Source organism: Peromyscus leucopus, chromosome 2, assembly GCF_004664715.2.
Source record: "Peromyscus leucopus breed LL Stock chromosome 2, UCI_PerLeu_2.1, whole genome shotgun sequence".
Lineage (NCBI taxonomy): Eukaryota > Metazoa > Chordata > Mammalia > Rodentia > Cricetidae > Peromyscus > Peromyscus leucopus.
The window spans coordinates 90812977-90833033 of NC_051064.1; the positions used below are offsets into that span (position 1 = coordinate 90812977).

Sequence of the window (20057 nt, forward strand, 5' to 3'; positions counted from 1 at the left end):
AGCCGACTTGCTCTGGTGATCAGATGGCCAAACACCCTGGCTGTCATGATAGAACTCTCATCCAGTGTCTGATGGAAGCGGATGCAGAGATCCATGGCCGAGCCCCAGGTGGAGCTCCGGGAGTCCAATCGGCGAGAGAGAGGAGGGATTGTATGAGCGAGAGATATTGAGACCATGGTTGAAAAAAGCACAGGGACAAATAGCCAAACTAGTGGAAATACATGAACTATGAACCAATAGCTGAGGAGCCTCCATGGAACTGGATCAGGCCCTCTGGATAAGTGAGAGAGTTGATTAGCTTGAACTGTTTGGGAGGCCCCCAGTCAGTGGAGCCAGGACCTGTCCTTGGTGCATGGGCTAACTTTTTGGAGCCTGGGGCCTATGCTGGGACACTTTGCTCAGCCTTGGTATAGGGAAGAGGGGACTGGACCTACCTTGGCTGAGCCTACCAGGCTGACTCCCCAGGGGAGACCTTGCCTTGGAAGGATGTGGGAATGGGGGGTGGATTGGGGGGAGGGCTGGGGTGGGAGGAGGGAGGATGGGGGAATCCATGGCTGATATGTGAAAATAACTTAATTATAAAATAAAAATATTAAAAAATTGTTTATCTGGTCTTGATTTAATTTTGGTATGTGGTACCTATCAAGAAAATTGTTCATTTCTTTTAGATTTTCCAATTTTGTGGAGTACAGGCTTTTGAAGCATGACCTAATGATTGTCTGGGTTTCTGTGGTGTCTTTTATGTCCACCTTTTCCTTTCTAATGTTGTTAATTTGGATGCTCTCTCTGCCTTTTTGGTTAGTTGGATAAGGGCTTGTCTATCTTGTTGATTTTCTCAAAGAACCAACTCTTTGTTTCATTGATTCTTTGTATTGTTCTCTTTGTTTCTATTTTGTTGATTTCAGCCCTGAGATTGATTATTTCCTGCTGTCTACTCCTCCTGGGTGAGTTTGCTCTTTTTGTTCTAGAGATTTCAGATGTGCTGATAAGTTGCTAGTGTGAGGTTTCTCCAAATTCTTTATGTAGGCATTTGGTGCTGTGAACTTTCCTCTTAGCACTGCTTCCGTAGTGTCTCGTAAGTTTGGGTTTGTTGTTCATTCATTTTCATTGAAATCTAGGAAGTCTTTAATTTCTTTCTTATTTCTTCCTTGATCCAGTGGTGAGTCATTTGAGAGCTGTTCAGTTTCCATGAGCGTGCAGGCTTTCTGTACTTGTGTTGTTTTCAATTCTAATTTTAACCCATGGTTATCTGATAAGATACAGGGAGTTACTCCAATTTTTTTGTATCTGTTGAGGTTTGCTTTGTGACCCAGTATGTGGTCAGTTTTAGAGAAGGTTCCATGAGGTGCTGAGAAGGTATATTATTTTGTGTTTGGGTGAAATGTTCTGCAGATGTCTGTTAAGTCCATTTGAGTCATAACATCTGTTAATTCCCTTATTTCTCTGTTAAGTTTCTGTCTGGTAGACCTATCCATTGGTGAAAGTGGGGTGTTGAAGTCTTCCACTATTAATGTGTGGTGTTTGATGTGTGATTTAAGCTTTAGTAATGTTTCTTTTACAAATGTGAGTGCTCTTGTATTTGGGGCATAGATGTTCAGAATTGAGACTTCATCTTGGATTTTTTTCTGTGATGAATATGAAATGCCCTTCTCCATCTCTTTTGATTCATTTTAGTTTGAATTCTATTTTGTTAGATATTAGAATAGCTACACCAGCTTGCTTCTTAGGACCATTTGATTGGAAAATATTTTCGCAACCCTTTGCTCTGAGGTAATTTCTGTCTTTGAAAATGATGTGTGAAACAAACAAACAAACAAACAAACAAACAAGCAAACTCTAGACCTATAGGCTGAAGATGGATGCCCTAACATTGCAGAGGAACTTTGGGTAACTGTCCAGGCAGACAGCTGTCTCTGTCATTCTAAATTTTTGGAAGTTGCTTTACAACACACTTCCTGGGTGCTTAAGTAATATTATAACCTTCTGTGGTCTTTGATGTAGTTGAAAACTAGATAGTTATAGTTTTCCTTGGTTATGATAAAAGATAAATTAGATATGAAACTTTAGACTCACAAATATAGGGTAGATGGTAGGATATTTTTTTTAATTTTGAAAAAATATAAATAGACTAGATATTGTTACTGTAATTCTTGCTTGATAACTGTTCTATTATATGTAATTTTACTTTGTTAAAGTTAAAAACCTTCCTTTTTGACTAGAAAGAAAAGGAGAAGTTCTGTGGGATGTTTTTCTTTATGTTGTGAATATGTGTTGCTCTAATTCGTAGATAAAGTTGCATTGGTCTATGGCAAGGCAGTGTAGAGGCAGGAGGAAATTCAAGCAGATAGACAGGAAGAAGAAGGCAGAGGCAGGAGAGATGCCAGCCTGCTGCCCAAGGAACAACATGCCAGCAGACTGATAAGCCACGGAACACGTGGTAAAACATAACAAGAAGCCTGCCATATGCCTTGCAACTGATAATTAAAAAAAAAGTGATGTGTGTGTTTTTTGTATGCAGCAGAAGGATGGATCCTGTTTTCATATCCATTCTGTTAGCCTGTGTCTTTTGAGTCCATTGATATTAAGGAATATTAATGACCAGTGATGGTTAATTCCTATTATTTTTTGGTTTTGTTGTTATTGTTGGTAGTGTGTGTTTCTCTTTTTTGGGTTTTGCTGGTATGAGTGATTATCTATTGCCTGTGTTTTTGTGGATGCAGCTAACTTCCTTGGGTTGTAGTTTTCTTTCTGGTACTTTCTGTAGGGCTGGATTTGTAGATAGATATTGCTTACATTTGGTTTTGTCATGGAATATCTTGTTTTCTCCATCTATGGTGATTGAAAGTTTTACTGGGTATAGTAATCTGGACTGGCATCCGTGGTCTCCTAGTGTCTGCAAAATGTCTGTCCAGGACCTTCTGGCTTTCAGAGTCTCCATTGAGAAGTTGGGTATAATTTTAATAGGTCTGCCTTTATATGTTACTTGGCCCTTTCCCTTTGCAGCTCTTAATATTCTTTCTTTATTCTGTATGTTAAATGTTTTGATTATTATGTGGCAAGTGAACTTTTTCTGGTCCAGTCTATTTGGTGTTCTGTAAGCTTCTTGTACTTTCATAGCCATGTTCTTCTTTAGGTTGGGAAAGTTTTATTCTATGATTTTGTTGAATATATTTTCTGTGCCTTTGAGTTGGAATTCTTCTCTATCTTCTATTCCTATTATTCTTAGGTTTGGTCATTTCACAGTGTCCCAGATTTCCTTGATGTTTTGTGTTAAGAATCTTTTGTATTTAACATTTTATTTGACTGATGAATCTATTTCCTCTATCGTATCTTCAACACCTGAGCTTCTCTCTTCCATCTCTTGTATTCTACTTGAGATGCTTGCATCTGTAGTTCCTGTTCTCTTACCCAGATTTTCCATTTCCAGAATTCCCTCAGTTTGTGTTTTCTTTATTGCCTCTATATCAATTTTCAAGTCTTGAACTGTTTCCTTCACCTGTTTGATTGTTTATTTTTTTCTTGGTTTTCTTTAAGGGATTTGTTGATTTCTTCTAATTTTTTTCTTTGTCTTTTCCTCAATTTCTTTAAGGGAATTTTTCATTTCTTCTTTAAGGGCCTCTGTCATCTTCATAAAGTTATTTTTAAGGTCGTTTTCTTCTGTTTCATCTGCATTGGATGTTCAGGTCTTGCTGTTGTAGGACCACTGGGTTTTGGTGGTGCCATATTGCTCTTTATGTTATTGAATGTATTCTTACACTGGCGTTTACCCATGTGTTCTTCTGACTGGTGTAGGTGGTACTTGTGCCTATCGGGTCTGCTCATGTTACTGGATCACGGGGAGGATGCTAGGGCAGGTGTGGTTGGGTGGCAGAGTGGGACTGTTTTTCCAGCTGGTGTAGGTGGTACTTGTGCTATAGGGGTTGCTGCTGGCTGGCTGCTGGAATCTGTTCTTCCAACTGGCATGGTGGTGCTTGTGCCTATGGGGTCTGGTGATACTGCGTGAGAGGGCTGTCCACAGAGAAGATGCTGGGATAGGTGAGTCTTGTGGGGACAGAGTCCAGTGGTTGGCAGGTATGGTGGTGCGCAGGTCTCCCATCTGCCTGCTGGCTGGCTGCTGAGGTCTGCTTAGATTTATTTAAAGAAGACTATAATGACGTAAGATCTAGAAACATAATTATTGAATTAATTATATTTTAAGATGTATTTAGTCCTCTGATTATAGGATACTTTCACATCTGTTGTCTTACTGGACATGAGTTCTGACAGGCATTCCCATCCACTCAACACTGAAAATGGAGAAGTTGTTCATTTCATAAGTTGTCTACCTTCCATGTGAAGTTAATAGTAGAAAATGATAAAAGATAATGTAAAGCAGTAAATTCATGGAGTCTGCTTAAAGGGCGAGAAGTTTATTAGGGATAAAACTCGCTGTAACATGGGAGATTTATTGTAGGGTCCTGGAAAGCCAAGCTATGATCCACACTGTTCTTCCACCTGGTCTGTCTCAGTATCCAAAAAACCACCAGGGAAGAGAGAGCACTGGGTACTTGCATCTCAGTTCTTAAGGGTCCCCAAAAGGCCACACCCCAGGGGGATGTACTTCAAGGTTATAGGCAGGTAGAGCAGTTACCTGCTCCCTCTCTAGGGGTGATGCTTCAAGGTCAAAGCCAGAACAATAATGCCCTCTGGAAAGCTGCCTTAAAATTGCATAACATATCTGTTAACTCTATAAATAAATAAGCTATAAAGAAGGAAAAGCATATAAATCAATGTACCACAGAGTGCCATCTCTTTCCATTGTGTATTTGTTATAAATTACTAATTGTTCAGCTCACAGATCGTTGACTTAATTGTAGACTATAGTGAGTGTTAGCTTTGCTCCTGTTTGCCCTGCAGTGAACTTGATGGTTAGATCATGTACACAGTGACCCTTCTGTGAGCTTGCAGTAGCCACTCAGATTAATTCTTGATTAATACAATTTTGTAGTTGTCACACTCTAACTGGCTGAAGACGGCATTATTTCCTTTTCTAGTTTTGAAAGGTTTTGCCTAGTTTACTGCTAGCCAGGAATGTTTGTTCAGAAGTCACAGTTGGGTAGCAGTAAGTGTATTATTGTAATTGCTCTTATCCAACTTGCTGTTTGCAGTGCTGGGGATCCAACCATAACCCGTGCAAGAAGGGCTACTGAGCAACAGCACTGCAAACTTAGTTTTAAAAATTGTTACATTTCCCTTTAACCTCAGAAACAAAGTTTTTTTTCTTGTTTTCACTTTGAATGACTAACTTTTTCTACCATATTGAATAGCCATTAGCTTTTAGTCTGAAGGAATGTGGATCCAAAGATAGTCCCCATTAGATGAAAGAAAATCTATAAGAGCTGTACCTCCTGGGGCTTAGTTTTCCTAGTGGCCTAATGATCTAAAGCACAAGACTGTACTCCCATGAGAAAAAACTGTAGGGGAGTCCCTCAGCATGCAGAAATATTATTTAGAGAAATGTGTACAGCATACAGATAACTTTAATTTTTATGCTGTACAACTATTAATCAAATACTCTGATTCAGGGAATTCATTTTATGAAATCTTTTGTTGTTGTTGTTGTTGTTTTGAGACAGGGTTTCTTTGTGTAACCCTGGCTGTCCTGGAACTCACTCTGTAGACCAGGCTGGCCTTGAAAAAGATCTTGTCTGCCTCTGCCTCTTGAGTGCTTGGATTAAAGGAGTGTGCCACCACTGTCCTGCTGAATTTTTAAGTTTTAAAATCACTTACCAAAATTATAAACCTTATATATTTTGTGTGTCTTTAAATTAGAATTTGCTGAAATAATTAGATATACTATATTTAAAGCACCATTTTAAAAAAGATTTTCTTCATGTAAGTCAAAGAAATGACTTAAATTGGTGATGGCTGCAAAACTATGAACATACCAAACCCTCATAAATTTTACAAAAATTAATTGAGTGACATGTGAATTATATCTCAATATATCTGTTTTTACTACACAAAATGTCTTATTAGGGCAAAACTATATAATTTCAATTTGTAGTATTAATTAAAGAAATTATTAGCATTAACAAACATTTAAAGATTTAGGAATACAAAATTATGAATGGCTTAAAATAATTTGTGTTCTTATTCAGTAGTAATATGTTTATTACAGAAACTTCAAAAACCATAAGTAAAATTTTTTAAAAATGCATGAGGTGTTTAATATCCCAGCCATGTATTTATCCCCAAATCTTCTGTAGTATCTGTTTTCTTTGTGTCCATCCTGTGCTTTGCTAGCTCTTATTCCTAGTAAATAATTTTTCGTGACTAATTTAGGGAACTAGTCAGGTGTAAATACCTTTTTGCAATAGTAGTTTACTAGAAGCGTTTGCTTTTCCTCTCCTGGATCATGAGAGGTATACATGAAGGTGAGTAGTAACTGAAAAGAAATACCATAAAGATATGTGGTAGATGGGATATAATTTTAAAAATTTGCTTTCAAGCATTTATGGATTTAAAATGAAAAGTAAAAATTTTGAAAGTATTGACACATGAGTTCTCGGGTCACTGGAATATTTTTACCCTTTAAAAGACTCTTATTATAATATGCAGCATTAGCTTTCTAACAGCTCAAATTGTTCACAACACCATTTAAAGATAAGTTCAGTATCAGGCTTTGAGTTTTCTTTTCTTTTCTTTCTTTCCTTCTCTTTTTTTGTAAATATTAAGACCTGAGTACAAAATGAGGGCTGTATTGTGGATTAAGTGAAGTATCTCAAGGCTGTGCCGTTCTGATAACTGAACCTGGAGTGACCTTTCTCAGACACAATTACAGAGCTGTATGTTTTTCCTTTAATTTCATCAGGGGTTTAATTAGTATACAAATAAAACTTCCCTTATCTTCCTTTCTACCTAATTGGCTTGTCTTCGCTTATATATGAAGTATGTGAAAGTGGGCTGTAATTAGGGTGACCGTGTTAACCTTTTTTCCTCCAATGCACTGTTGCCTAAAGGCCTCAAGGCCTAAAAACAGCGCTTTGGATTATTGCTTTGCAATCACTCTGGCTGTCCCATAGGTTTTCTCATGAGCAGAAGGGCTTTGGGTGCTGCAGGTTCCCACTGCTTAACAGGATCTTCATTCTTTTCCCCACTAAATGTTTATTGATTATCTCGCTGTTCCAGGCTCAGCCTCCAACAACTTAATATCAGGTGACAGTCAGGAGAGTTCTCCAAGTAATTAGAGTTGAGCATTGGGGGAACAATTAGGAGCAGAGTTATTAAACTTGATTTATCCTATTCTCTCCTGAACAGTTTCTTGGATATCAGAACATCACACTTTCACAATCTACCCTGGTTGAGAAATTAGTGGCTAACCTGCTGCTTATCACTGTTGCCTTGCTGCCCAGAGGCACACCCTCTTGGTTCCAGTCATTCAGCTGGAAATATTAGAGTCCATAAAATTTATTGTGGGTTTTAATTAGGGAATCTGAACCAGAGAAGAGAAAAGCACAACTTAAAAATTCACAAGTAGGGTGTGCATTTTACATGTGAGATAGGTTTATATGCAAGTATATGGTATATATAAAATTAGTTTTCTTTAACTGAACCTCAGAATTTTTAAAAGGATCACAATTTTTGATCAGAAAGGTTAATGTTAAGAAGACATTTTTGACCCACTTTTTATAATTTTGTCTTTTACACACATTTGCATGAACTTTAGGGCCATTGATATTTATAGATTCCTTGGTTAGGTCCCCCAACTCTTTAAAACAAGAACTCTATGCCTAAAAGTAAAACAACAGTGTTCTATTAAAAAAAAGAAAACTTTTGTGTTTTTATTTTCACATTCAAGGATCTCTGTAACTTTGTGTTTCTTTTCTATACTCCTGTGATGATATAAGCTTTAGAGGGGTCTGATGGCCTATCATAGCTCTTAAGAGATGAACTGGAAAGCATAGCCAGAGACAGTTGGTATATAAAGCACTGATGCTGGGTTCTGTCTTCTGTCAGTGTATAACATAGATTGCTGAACAGACCATTGTGTTTGAAAATGAAGCAAACGGATGAGCTCAGATTGGACAAGCCAGGCTGGAAACAGTATGTTAAAGCCTGGACAGCCCCTTCACAAGTGGGCACTCCAGTCTTAGGATTTACTGAGCAAGACAGTTTTAATGGATTAGCACACATTTATCATTTCCTTTGGAAAAAGAGTTAGAGCTTTATGCTAATTGGCAGTAGAAAAGTGGCCTTTTTTAATTGCTTGGGATAGATCAGAAATACTAAGTTTAAACCAAATAGCTTTTGTTTTTTAAACAAAGAATCTCTTGATAGTTCAATGCCTTTAAGTATCTTAACAAAATTACTAGAATTGAAATGGTTTTTTTAAAAAATCTATTCTTTGTTGTCTTTAAACATTGTTTGTATATTTCCTTGGCAAAACATTCTTTTTTCAAATTTTTAAGATAAATTAATTTTTTAACATCAAAAATAAAGACACAGCTTCTATAGTAATATATAATGTTTCAATACATGTATACATTATATAATGCTTAAATCAGATCAAACACATCTGACTTCCAAGTACTTATCATTTCTTTGTAGGGAAAAATATTCAACTCATTTTTTAACTTTTAAAAATATATGCTATATTGCTTTTACTTATGATCACCTTCCTGCACAATAGCCCACTGGAACTTCTATGTAACTATCATGCAGCACCCATTGATCAACCTTGGGGTGTTCTTAAAGGCCCATTAATATTAAAGTTTGAAAATAAATTTAAGTATCTAATACATAACCATTGTTGCTTTTTACTTATGTTTTGATGCTTGTATGTGTAGTCATTGATTGACTGAAAGTGAATTACTGAATTTAAAAGCTTGCTGCATTTTTAAACACCTGATTTGACTGGATTGCTTTAAATTTCTTGTCATTTGGGGTGAATTGCTTTAGCTCACATAAGTGGCTTAGATTTAAATATCTTTGTGACTACATTAAGAAGAGAGTTTCAGACATGAAACTGAATGTATCTCTTCTTCATGGGAATTGTGAAACACAGCTGTGGATATTCATGTGTGGCTAAACTAGCAAAAGGAATAAAGCAGAAGTGCGTGCAGTCAGTTGTTTGGCTGACTGGTCAACAAATTTAATTGTAAAATCTGTTCAATAAGCTTATTTTAGAAATTTTAGAAGGCAAAGGATGAACAGATTTTTGATGATCAGGGGATCATTTGATTCCTATACCATTTTACAACCTAGAATTTTAAATGTGGTCTAGAAAATACTCCTTAAAATTGTTTCTGATTCTAATACTTTCTCCCTTAACCCTTTAAAAAAGCTGTGCAATTGCATGCTGGAATTCCTGTGCTAAGTTGATGTTTAAAGAACCGCGAATCCAGTTTGTAATTTCTGTGATTAGGAAACATTTGTAAACGCTAAATCATTATGAACACCAGTATTGAGCGTCTCGTTAGAACATGCTGATCATACTTATGTAGTTGTCCTTGATGTGGAAGTTATTTGTTAGGAAGCAAATAAAAATTACTTCTGAGTCCCATTTGCCTACTGAAATGTGTAGAACAATCTGCCACAGACATAGTTATAAAAACATGAGCACACCATTTCTTCTGGTTCCCTTCCTTCACCCATACACTCCTGAGGGCATCTGAAAGCTCTTAGTTATGCCAAGAGTTAAATAGAATCTGACTATCATGTGCTTTGTCCCATCAATCCTTTATTTTCATCATTAAAAGCAAGCATTTATGGCTTCAGATTTCTGTAATAAGAAATTTTTAGTAATAATACCGTTTGTTTGTTTTATTTTGCACAATAGAGTTGCATTTGTAGCCAAATATTCCTCAGAACTGTGTAGTTTTCATTTCTAATTAGCAGGTATGTAAAAATTTTGCAGAAAATTTGTTAAACCTTGCTGTGTAATGACCCAGCTCTCCTTCTCAGTCAGGCTGTGTTCTTCTCTGTCTAATAGCCTATGGCATAAATTGAAGTTAATTATCAGGACTGACAAGTAGCTCTGTTTTCTTTCTGCTTGCAGAGTCTCTCCGAGGCAAAGATGGAGCTGAGAAGGAAAGATCAATCTCTACGTCAGCTCAATAGACATCTTACCCAGCTGGAGCAGGACAAGCGTCGACTGGAGGAGAACATCCATGATGCCGAGAGTGCCCTCCGCATGGCAGCCAAGTGAGCGTCTGGACCGTGGGGAGATCACTTAAAACAGACAAAAGATCAATTCTTACTTTCATGCTCTGGGTTTTAGCCCTGGATAATACAGTGCTAGAAAACAAAAGTGCAGCTGTCTGTCTTTGAAATTCTCTGATATACCCTCAAAAAGAAAACTCTTAACACACTAAGTGTATATTTTATAGAGAAGCCTCAGAAAGCATAAGCTTCTGTTATGTAGCCTCAAATTATGCATATCTGGTGCTCAGTGTTGGTATTACACATTTGCAGCCACATTTTCATTAATGTAGAACATAAGATTGTTTATTTAAAAGTTTCATATAGTTATATTATTTGCTTCTATTATTTATTCTTTATCACCTTCTGCTCCACTGACTCCACCCCTGATTTTGCTTTGTAGAGTCTACTGATATTACAAGTAATATTTCCATGAGGAGATGTTGATATACAAAAAACATGTGCATCATAGCCTTAAAATGCAGCTAAAACAGGTTGATCATGGGAATCCATTTAAGCTTATATATGTATATGCTATAGTATATTTAATAGAAAAATACCATTTCAATGTGGACAGCTGTGTAAATGTAGAGAATGTTTTATCCCTTTACCATGTAACAAGTGGACATACATACACTTTGAAGTTCAACAGTTCTCTTAAGCTTTTTATTGTTCCCTATAACAAGGTTTATGGACTAATTTAAGACAGGCTATTGTTCAACAGCATAATGAAAAGAATTAAAGAAACATGTGATTCTAATTGATTCGCTGTTGTGTTTGGAGTTTTCAATTCATGAAAATGAAAAAACATTAATTAAAAGTTTTTGAGACAGACTCCTGTTAGATACAAACTGTGAATTGTCACTATACTCTATAAACTGCAGGGATAAGCCTGTAAATCATGGAGTAGGTAGGCATCTGCAGTCTTAGAACAGCAGTCACTATTGCTTCTGGGTTGATGACATCACCTATGAAAGACGAGACAATGAATTCCAAAGTACAAATATTGGCTAGCTTGGATAACCACCAATAGTTTTTTTTTAATTGTGTAGTTATATAACATTGCAGCTTCATATTAAATGTATATAACTTTTATTTCTAAAAATATGTTTGGCTAACTTAGAATTTTTTGCCATCTTCTCTGTCTCCTCGCATTGAGGGAAGAAAGACTAGGCAGTTAACACCGAGTCTCACAGTACACTGGGGTTCTTAGGTGTGTGGAAACAGGGTTGTAAAACCTCTGGATTTCTGTTGTGTTTTTACAGTGCTGCGCTTAACTCAGAATTTAGGTGTCTATGGCTTGTTTCCATGGGCACAGGATCTTATACAACTAAAGGAGACTGATTAAAACCTGGGATGTCATTATATCATTTACATTTCCCATTCCTACATTGCTATTAAAATCTAGTCTTTAGCATTTTCACTCAGAGTTTGATTTCATGATGAAAGCTGAATTAAATCCACAGGCTGAGAAGTGAACTTGTAACTGCACGAGTCTTGTCGTCACAGAGGGTTGAATTTCATTGTGGCTGCATGAAGGGACTGTGAAGATAGGCCATAGTATTATGATTATTTTTGGTTTTTTGAGACAGGGTTTCTCTGTGTAGTTTTGGTGCCTGTCCTGGATCTCGCTCTGTAGACCAGCCTGGCCTTGAAATCACAGAGATCTGTCTGACTCTGCCTCCCAAGTGCTGGGATTAAAGGCATGTGCCACCACTGCCTGGCTAGGTGGTGGTATTTTACACAGCATCACCACTTACAGTATTTTGCTACCAATATGATTTAAAGAATGTCTTATTTTTTCAGAAAATTTTAAATTGTGAATAATGAATAATGTAAACATGGTTTCTTTACTTTTCCATTCTTTAAACTTATGATTTCTTCCCCCAGTTTAGGACAAGTGAGCATAAGAATTAAGTGTAAATGTATCAGTGGCTATGGTTATGTTTTACACTTTTTTCACATGTGTTTGGTGTGTGTGTGTGTGTGTGTGTGTGTGTGTGTGTGTGTGTGTGTGTTGCGTATGACGGCCATAAGTTGACATTGAATCTCTTTTGTGATTGGCCCCGACTCTATTTGTTGAAACAAGGTCTCTCATAGAGCTTAGAGCTCACCATTTTCTCTAGTCATGCTAGCCAATTTGCTCTGGGAGACTGTGTCTGCCTTGTGAAGACTGGGATTATAGCCTGGCTGCCATGGCTTCCCATTGTGCGTGGGGATCTGACCCTGTCCCATTTGCCAGCAAGCACTTCATTCAGCAGGCCACCTCCCCAGCATCAAGTGCTATGCTTTTCAAGGGAGATCGAAGACAGCTGGGAATAGTGACTAGAATGGAAACAAATGTAAGAAGACTTGGGTTATACTCACACTTAATATTTTCTCTCTTTTTTCTAGAGACAAAGAATGTGTTGCTAATCACATGAGAACAGTAGAAAACATGCTTCATAAGGTATTACAAATTTTTAAAATCATTCAATTTCTGCTCTGATTATTCTGGTCATTATTTTATTAAGTGCAAAGTAGTTTAATTATTTATTTTTGACCATCTTTTAAAATAAATTAGCAAAAACATACTTTGGAAATGACTATGTACTATGTTGTCATTTGTTTTCTAGAACTCATTTTGGTAAAACTATGAAAATTACGTTTTCTCCAAACTGGTCTAAATGCACTGCAGTTATTTGTGGTCTTTATTGAGTGGTCCAAAGGCCACCACCATTCTCACCTGACCAAATACTGGACTGTTGTCAAACAACTGTCCATATGTGTACTCATGGAGAGATGGGATATATTGGCAATAGTTGTGTACCTTAGCCAGGTAATAAGTTATTCAAATGGAAAAATCCATTTAACAACCTATTATTTTCAAAACTGATTGCTTTTATATTATAAACTATGGCTTAATATGTAGTAATTAGCAGCACAAATGTGTTACATTAGTAAAAGTTGTTAGCTATTCATTGTGTAATCACTTTGAGTAAAAGGTATGGTCATTATTTAATCAAGAATTTTTTACACTTATTTGTTTATTCATGTACTCTCTCTGTGTGTGTGTGTGTGTGTGTGTGTGTGTGTGTGTGTGTGTGTGTGTGTGTATGCACACACACTCACATGGTACACTTATGGAGGCTAGAAAGCAACTTGTGGAAGTTCTTTCTTTCTTTCCACTATTTGGTTTCTGAGGATTAAACTTGGGTCATCAGGCTTGGTGACAAGTGCTTTTGTCCACCAAGTCATCTTGGCAGCCCCTCATTATTGAAAAGTAATATTATTTACATATTTGTGTTATTATCTAACTGACGATATATTGGAAATGCAGATATCTAATACTTTTAAGATATATGGAAGTAATGAATGACTAACAAGAATTTTAAAACCCTAAAAATTAATAAATTCTTCTCTCATATATTACATCCCAACCTCCTTCTATTTCCCTTAAAAACAACAACAACAAAAACAAAAAAGGCAGGCCTTCCAGGGATATCCAAACATAGCCTAACAAGATACAATAGGATTAGGCACAAACCTCATATCATGGCTGGACATGGCAACCTACTAGGAGGAAAAGGTTCCCAAGAGCAGGCAAAAGAGTCAGAGATACTCCCCATTCCCATTGTTGGGAGTCCCACAAGAACACCAAGCTACTCAGCCATGCAGCGGACATAGCTCAGACCCATACAGGCTCCATATTTGTCCTTCATATAACTAATACGAACTAGCCAGGGATGGTTAGCACTCAGGAGATAGAGGCAGGTGGATCTCTGTGAGTTTCAGGCCAGCCTGGTCTACAGCGAGAGTGCCAGGACAGCCAGTGCTACACAGAGAAACCCTGCCTCAAAAACAACAAAGACAATAACAAAAAACAAAAACAAAACAAAAAAAAAAAGAAAAAATAATGAGCTAATATTTTAATACATTTTAACACTTACTGTATTCTTTGAAGTTTTGAAAATGACATTTTTAAATCACTAAAAATATTCTGGAAAAATCTAGTAGTCTGAGTTCCATTTTCATTTAGGATTCTTTAAACTGTGGTCTCTTTCTTTCCCCAGAGAGTTTAGCCTGTAGTGTAGTTTAATATTCACATCAAGTAGGTGTGTGCTTCAGATCTGAAATTTAGATTTTCAGCAAAGTGTGTCTTAGATATTATTTGTATCTGCTGTGTCTTAGGATGGAAATGTCTTATGTATAGCATGCCCCTTATATAGTTAGAATTGACTTTGAAATCTAATTGTTCAGCTCTCCAGATGGAAGAGAAATGTTAGGTAGAGCCTAACTTGTCCAATTGATGTAGATTCCAGGGAAAGCCATTGTCAATGTAAAGTGCAAATATTAGACCTTGTCCTTATGAAAATGGAAAGTGTCTGTTTGAATATAACAAGACTAAAGGTAACAGGACAACTGTAGTCACACAGTTCTTCAGTTTTTTTTTTTTTCTTTTTGTCACACAAAAGAAGAATGTCTGCAGCACTGGTCTGATGCCTCCTACTTCAGATGCCGTAGATAACTATTTTGATTTATGGCTTTGGCAATTAACGCAGTGTGTTTAACTTGTCAGTTACTTTTCAAGCTTGAAGTAAAAATTTTCAGAAGGCTATTGATAATTAGGGATAGTTATCTTTTTTGGGAAGTTCTGGATGAGAATGATTGGGTGTCAAGAGAGCCTTGAAGCTCTCAGAGAGGTAGCCATACCTGTCCTTAGGCCACAGAGTGCCACACGGGTATTTTTCTCGTGTTTTTGAAGACTGTGTGGTATAGCTTTATTTACTGCCTTTAACACACGGCTTAAGAGTATCAGTTATTATAGAATAAAACTAACTGTAAGTTGACGAAATGAATTTAAATATTACTTCTAATATAGTAAATAATTTGTTTCCATGAACATATTTCTGCATTTTTAAAATATTTTAATGATATTTGCTAATTCCTAAACTTGACATACTCCATTAAACTTTTCAAAATCTAAAACCATATTGTATAAAGCAATTGTCCATCTACTATTTTTTAATCCCACTTGGGACTGATGCTGGTATTAAATAAGAAAAATAATCACTTTTATTTAAAAGCACATGCAGGGCCAGCGTGTTGGCACTTGCTGCTCAAGCCTGATGACCTGAGCTTATCTCCAAAGCCTGGATGGAAGGAGAGAACTGAATCCCAGAAGTTGTCCTCTGACCTTCACTACTGCTCCCCCTTACCAGGCAAACACACACATGTGTACATGTGCACATACACTAATAACATAGTTTTTAATTTAAAAGAGGGAGAAGCATGTACACAGTTGGTTCTTGATACTTGGCAGTTTTGCACCTGTAGTTTTAACTAAGTACAGTGTGTGTGTGTGTGTGTGTGTGTGTGTGTGTACATGTGTCATGTGGACATATGTATATGCATGTATGTGGAGGCTAGAGGTTGGTGTCAGGTGTCTTCCTCAGTCTCTGTCCACCTTGTTCTTTGAAACACGGTCTCTCACTCAGCCTGGAGCTCATTGATTCAGCTAGCCTGCCTGGTCAATGAACTCCAGGGAACTGGCTAACCTATCATCCCCATTGTTATTTTTTATTTTTATTTTTAATTTTTTACAATACCATTCAGTTCTACATAACAGCCATAGATTCCCTTGTTCTCCCCCTTCCTGTCCCCTTCCCCTTCCCCCCAGCCCACCCCCCATTTCCACCTCTTCCAGGGCAAAGCCTCCCCTGAGGACTGAGATCGACCTGATAGACTCAGTCCAGGCAGGTTCAGTCCCCTCCTCCCAGATTAAGCCAAGCATCCCTGCATAAGCCCCAGGTTTCAAACAGCCAACTCATGCAATGAGCACAGGACCCGGTACCACTGCCTAGATGCCTCCCAAACAGATCAAGCCAATCAACCGTCTCACCTATTCAGAGGGCCTGATCCAGTTGGGGGCCCCTCAGCCTTTGGTTCATAGTTCATGTGTTTCCATTCATTTGGCTATTTGTCCCTGTGCTTTATCCAACCTTGGTTTCAACAATTTTCGCTCATATAAACCTTCCTCTTTCTCGCTAATTAGACTCCCGGCGCTCCACCAGGGGCCTAGCTGTGGATGTCTGCATCCAGATTCCTCAGTCCTTGGATGGGGTTTCTAGCCCAACTATGAGGGTGTTTGGCCATCCCATCACCAGAGTAGGTCAGTCCCGGCTGTCTCTCGACCATTGCCAGCAGTCTATTGTAGGGGTATCTTTGTGGATTTCTGTGGGCCTCTTTAGCACTTTGTTTCTTTTATGTGAACCACCAATCCTAGCTTGTAGGTGTGGTTGGTGATCTGGAATCAGGCCCCTGTGCGTGTAGAACAGACACTTTACTAGCCGCACTATTTTTCTAGCCACCGCTTCTCAGATCTTGGAAAAGAAATATGCCTGTGCTAATTAAACATGTGGAGACTTGCTTTCTCTCAAACAGTGCAGATAACAACTATAGTGCAATTCTATAGCATTTTCGTTGCTTTATGTAGATATAACCTAGAGAGGATTAAAAAAATGTGGGAGGAAGTGAGATGGCCACTCTTTGGTAGACTGTGTGATTAGCATGTGTGAAGATTGAGTTCAGTACATAGCAGCAACAAGAGAAATAATACAAAACACATGGGAAGGTAATCTAAGTTCTATACAAACACTACATCACTCTGATGGGGAATTGGTATCCTTGAAGTTTATGTCTTGAGCTGGCCAGTGTCTCATCCTGGAGCCAGTCTTTGACAGGAACAACTATTTTTTTCCAAAGAATAATTTTGATTATTTTAAAACATATATTTATTGGGTTGGAGAGATGGCTCAGTCATTAATAGTGCTCTTTCAGCAAACCTGAGTTTGATTCCCAGCACCTACAACCGGTGGTTCACAACTGCCTGTGCCTCCAGCTCCAGGGGATTCTGATGCCTCTGGCCCCTGCAAGCATGAACACTCACGTGCACATACCCACATGCAAACATATAATTAAAAATGATAGGGGCTGGAGAGATGGCTCAGTGGTTAAGAGCACTGACTGCTCTTCCAGAGGTCCTGAGTTCAATTCCCAACAACCACATTGTGGCTCACAACCACTTGTAATGAGATCTGGTGCCCTCTTCTGGCCTGCAGGGACACATGCAGGCAGAATACTGTATACATAATAAATAAATCTTTAAAAAAAAAACATTAAAAAAAAAGAAAAAAAAATGATAAAATTAAAAACCATGTATTTATTGAGGCCTCTTTTTTTGAAATAAGGTCTTGATTTGTAGTATAGGTTAGACTCAAGTTCACCATCCTCCTGCCTCAATCTCCCAATTGCTGAGATTATAGGCATGTGTTCCTATGCCTGGTGATGTGAATTTATGATGGAGGTCAGAAGTTAATTTTGTATTGATATTCTTAGGGAATCAATTTCAGGGTTGGTGTTAAGAAAAAGGAAAACAAGAAGGGGTCATTACAATGTTTCATGATGTACATTTTAAGATACATTCATTTCTCTATTGAGTTGAATTCCTAGCTGGCTTTATATTTTGGAAAATCTATATCTATTGAGCTTTTCTTCTGCAAAAAAAAGTTAATCATTTTAACCATTTAAAATACATAATGTATAATTCAGATGCTAGGAGATGGCTCAGTGTTTAAGATCCCTTGCTGCCCCTGCAGAGAGGCCATGAGTTTGACCCTTAGTGCCCACATTAGGCAGCTTACAACCGCCCACAACTTCAGCTCTATGGAATCCAACAGAGACACACAAATAGTCCTAACACATAAACCTCACAGTGCAGTCTGTTGATTTGAATACATCAACACTATTGTACAGCGCTCATATTAGCTAATTGTATGACACTTAAGTCACCTTGAAATAAATGCCTTGTTCACAAAGCAATTATTTCTTGCATATCCTTCATCTACTTTGACAAACATTCGTCTATTTTCTATCTCTTTGATTTTTCTATTCTGGATAGTTGAAATAAATACAACCATAAGATATATGACCCTTGTTGTCTGGCTTTTTTTCATTTGGTATATTTTTGTCAAATTTCAGCTATTTGGGAGGTGTATTAATGGTTCATTTCTTTTTGTGGGAGAACATTATTCCATTATATTGGTATATCACATTTCAATAGTGTCTGGACTAACTTACATTCCTACCAACAATGTAAATGGTTCCTCCCTTTCACTCCCCCGTTCTTTTCAGTATGTAATATTTGTCTTGATAATAGGCATTCTAACTGGCATCAATCTAATTTTTATTTCTGTTTCCTTTACTGCCAAAGATATGAACATTTTTTTCCATGTATTTATTGGCCTTTTGTATTTCTGGTGAGAAGTATAAGTTCAACTCACTTGCCTGTTTACTGATTTGATTATTTGTTCTTTTGCTATTTAATTTTCTGAGTTGAGTTCTTTGTATATTCTGCATATTAAACTGTTGCCAAACGTATAGCTGGCAGATACTTTATCCCATTCTGTAGTCTTTTTACTTTTTACTCAGTTATTTCTGTTGCTGTGCATAAGGTTAAGCAATTTTTTTAGTTTTAAAAATTTCATACAATATATTCTGATCACATTCTCTTCCCTCTCTTAACTCCCCCCAGATATTCCCTATTTCTACCATCCAGCTTCATGTTGTTTTCCTCTCTCAACAACAACCAAAAAGAAAGAAACTCTAAGCCAAATCAAATCCAACCAACCAACCAACCAACCAACCACACAAAAAAGCATGTAAAAAAACATGGAGCCAAGTTTGTGTTGGCCAACTGCTCCTCAGGATGAAGACTGCCTTGCAGTGTACCTAGTGTTGCTCCATTGGGGAAAACTGATTTTTCCTTCTTTTAAGGGATATAAACTGCAGATAGCATCTTGACTATGGGTGGAACTTTGTGCTCACTTCATTTCTTCATGCTGGGATTTTGTATGGCTTGATATTGTGCAGGTTCTGAGCATGCTGTCACAGTCTCTGTGAGTTTATGTGTGCATCTGTAGCAGGCTTTCTTTTACTGTCAGCCCCCAAATCATGACATGGAGACATGCTCAGTCTTAGCTTAGGCTTGTTTCTAGCTAGCTTTTTTTTTTAAACTTAAATAACCCATTTCTATTAATCTATGTGCTGCCCCAAGGCTTGTTTATCTCATCTACATATTGTCCATCCTGCTTTCCTGCTTCTTCCGTGTCTGGCTCCCCTTTCTCTCTGCCCACCAGTCCATCCAACCCTTCTCTCCTTAGCTATTGGCTGTTCAGCTTTTTATTAGACCAAGCAGGTGCTTTAGGCATGTAAGGTGAAACAATAGCACATCTTTACATAGTTAAACAAATATTCTGTTCCACAACATGCATCAGCCCTGTTGTATCTGGAGAACACAGTTTCCTTGGAGTCATCCACCACTTCTGGCTCTTATAATCTTTCTGCTTCCTCTTCTGCATAGATCCTGAGACTTGATGGGGGGAGGGGTTTGATAAAGTTGGCCCATTTAGAGCCCAACATTCTGGTGTTTCTTATTCTCTGGTCTCTGTGTTAATTACCATCTACTATAAGAAAAAGCCTCTCTAATGAAGGCTGAACAATGCACATGGGTGCAGGAATAGTTCATTAGGAGTTATTTTATTGCAGTGTTCCTTTATCAGAGTAATAGTAGTAGGTTTTCCCCTATGGACAATGGTCTACCTCATCGAAGGTCTTGGCCTCATTAATAAGTCAGGAATGGGTTCTATCTCATGGAATGGGCCTTATATCCAATTAAAAAGTGATTGGTTATTACCATACCCTTTGTGACACTATTGCAATACTCTGTCTTGCAGGTACCTACCTGCATTCTCATATCTCACAGGGTTTGTGGCTGTGTGAGGTTGAGGATTTCTTATCTGGTAATGTATATAGTAGCATCACTATGAATGTTAGTC

The 20057-nt window shown here is 37.6% G+C and overlaps 1 protein-coding gene across 3 annotated transcripts in view; it reads left to right on the plus strand.

Annotated features, from left to right (window-relative positions):
- Positions 1–20057, plus strand: part of Ccdc171 (coiled-coil domain containing 171) — a 318485-nt gene that overhangs the window by 188742 nt on the left and 109686 nt on the right. For all 3 annotated transcript variants that reach the window (XM_028873279.2, XM_028873278.2, XM_037202698.1), the window contains 2 exons: positions 10040–10185; positions 12577–12631. In XM_028873279.2, the coding sequence (XP_028729112.1) occupies positions 10040–10185; positions 12577–12631 (201 nt within the window). The remainder of the gene's footprint in view (positions 1–10039; positions 10186–12576; positions 12632–20057) is intronic.